At 43.5% G+C, this 1,649-nt stretch overlaps 1 protein-coding gene across 1 annotated transcript in view; it reads left to right on the forward strand.

Moving 5' to 3' along the window:
- Window positions 1–1,292, forward strand: part of LOC111964684 (zinc finger protein 407-like) — a 17,496-nt gene extending 16,204 nt beyond the window's left edge. The window contains exon 3 of the mRNA XM_070443833.1: window positions 1,174–1,292. Within this exon, the coding sequence (XP_070299934.1) occupies window positions 1,174–1,292 (119 nt within the window). The remainder of the gene's footprint in view (window positions 1–1,173) is intronic.
- Window positions 1,293–1,649: the final 357 nt, after the last annotated feature.

Here is a 1,649-nt window from a genome sequence, read left to right on the forward strand (position 1 = left end):
GTCTGTCTGCATGGGACCTGGCCCTAGTCTGTCTGCATGAGACCTGGCCCTAGTCTGTCTGCATGGGACCTGGCCCTAGTCTGTCTGCATGGGACCTGGCCCTAGTCTGTCTGCAGTACTATTCTGTGGCATGCTGCAGCGCTTGTTTGATTGAATAGGCCTTCCCCAGTCAGTGTGTTYTATTAGCCTAGGGTGTGGTGTCCCTTCTAGCCATCATGGGCGCTGACGATCCATAGCAGCCCCCTCTCTCGYTCTGCTGCTCTTAAATGACAAATGGCGGGCAGARACTGTGCCCCTCTCTCAAACGCCAGCGCCACCCCACCCTCCCCATTTATTAATGACAATGATTAGAAGGAAACCTCCGTGCAAAGCCAGGCAGAGTGATTAACGCTTTTAATGATGGAACGTGGTAGTGAGTGCACACAAAATTGATTTACGTATTCTGCCTGACCTTTGGTATCCAATTTATGCATCCAGAAGCAAAGGAAGGAAGAGTAGGTAAGAGAGAGATGGAGAGAGTGACGGGGAAAGATAGAGAGGAGATTGAAGGAGAGAAAAGCCATGTACTCACTGTAGGAGCTTGTGTTTTYTTTTACAGTACCAGTCAAAAGTKTGGACACAYCTACTCATTCAAGGGTATTTCTTTATTTGTACTATTTTCTACATTGTAGAATAATAGTGAAGACATCAAAACTATGTAATAACACATGGAATCATGTAGTAACCCAAAACATATTTTAGATTTTTGATTCTTCAAAGTAGCCACCCTTTGCCTTGATGACAGCTTTGCACACTTTTGGCATTCTCTCAACCATCTTATTTCATAGTTTTGATGTATGTCCTGGACTCAGGCCGTCTGGTKGTTTTACAGTCAATCTTGGGCAGTAAAGTGGTACAGTAGCTGTTAACAATATTCCAGATTTCAACAACCTGCCTAACAACAAGAATTCACCACGTCATCGTTCACAGTGTCACCATCTCTGCAATTKKGCAAAGATCTTTCTGTTTGAATGTTATTAAAGAATGTCCCCTCCCACTGCATTATAGCTCTTCTCTACCTTCACCCCTACGTCTACAACCACTCCTTTCTTTTTATTATACTGTTTATAATCATTTGTGTATTTTTTCCAATACATAAAGTAGGATAAATTGACTTCACTTATTGTTCTGCAGGATCGAAGCCGTTCAAGTGCAAAATCTGCAGCTTTGCCACCGCCCAGCTGGGTGACGCCAGGAACCACGTGAAGAGACATCTGGGCATGAGAGAGTACAAGTGCCACATCTGTGGGTGAGTACCACAGTCAGTGACTAGTCACTACCTTTTTAACTGGGGATGCCCGGGTTGTGTTCGTTAAGTTCCAAACGGAAGAAAAAAGGTCCTAAACGGAATGAAACGGCAAGGTACTATCTGAACTTAAGAAGAAACGCTTGTTTTCCTTTTACGTTGCTACGGTCTTATTGGGGTTTTAAGTMATTTTTTKGCCATTTAGGTTGGATCACAAGAAAAATACCCTCTTGCTCGGCAAACCATTATTTCCTCTCTTATTGTGATACGTTTCAATACAATCTGTCATATCTCACCATAGTCAACATTATAGCGCAACAGCGCAGGGCTAAGCCCATAAACTCAAGGTAAAATGCTTCTGCGT

The sequence above is a fragment of the Salvelinus sp. IW2-2015 genome, linkage group LG6.1 (assembly GCF_002910315.2).
Source record: "Salvelinus sp. IW2-2015 linkage group LG6.1, ASM291031v2, whole genome shotgun sequence".
NCBI lineage: Eukaryota > Metazoa > Chordata > Actinopteri > Salmoniformes > Salmonidae > Salvelinus > Salvelinus sp. IW2-2015.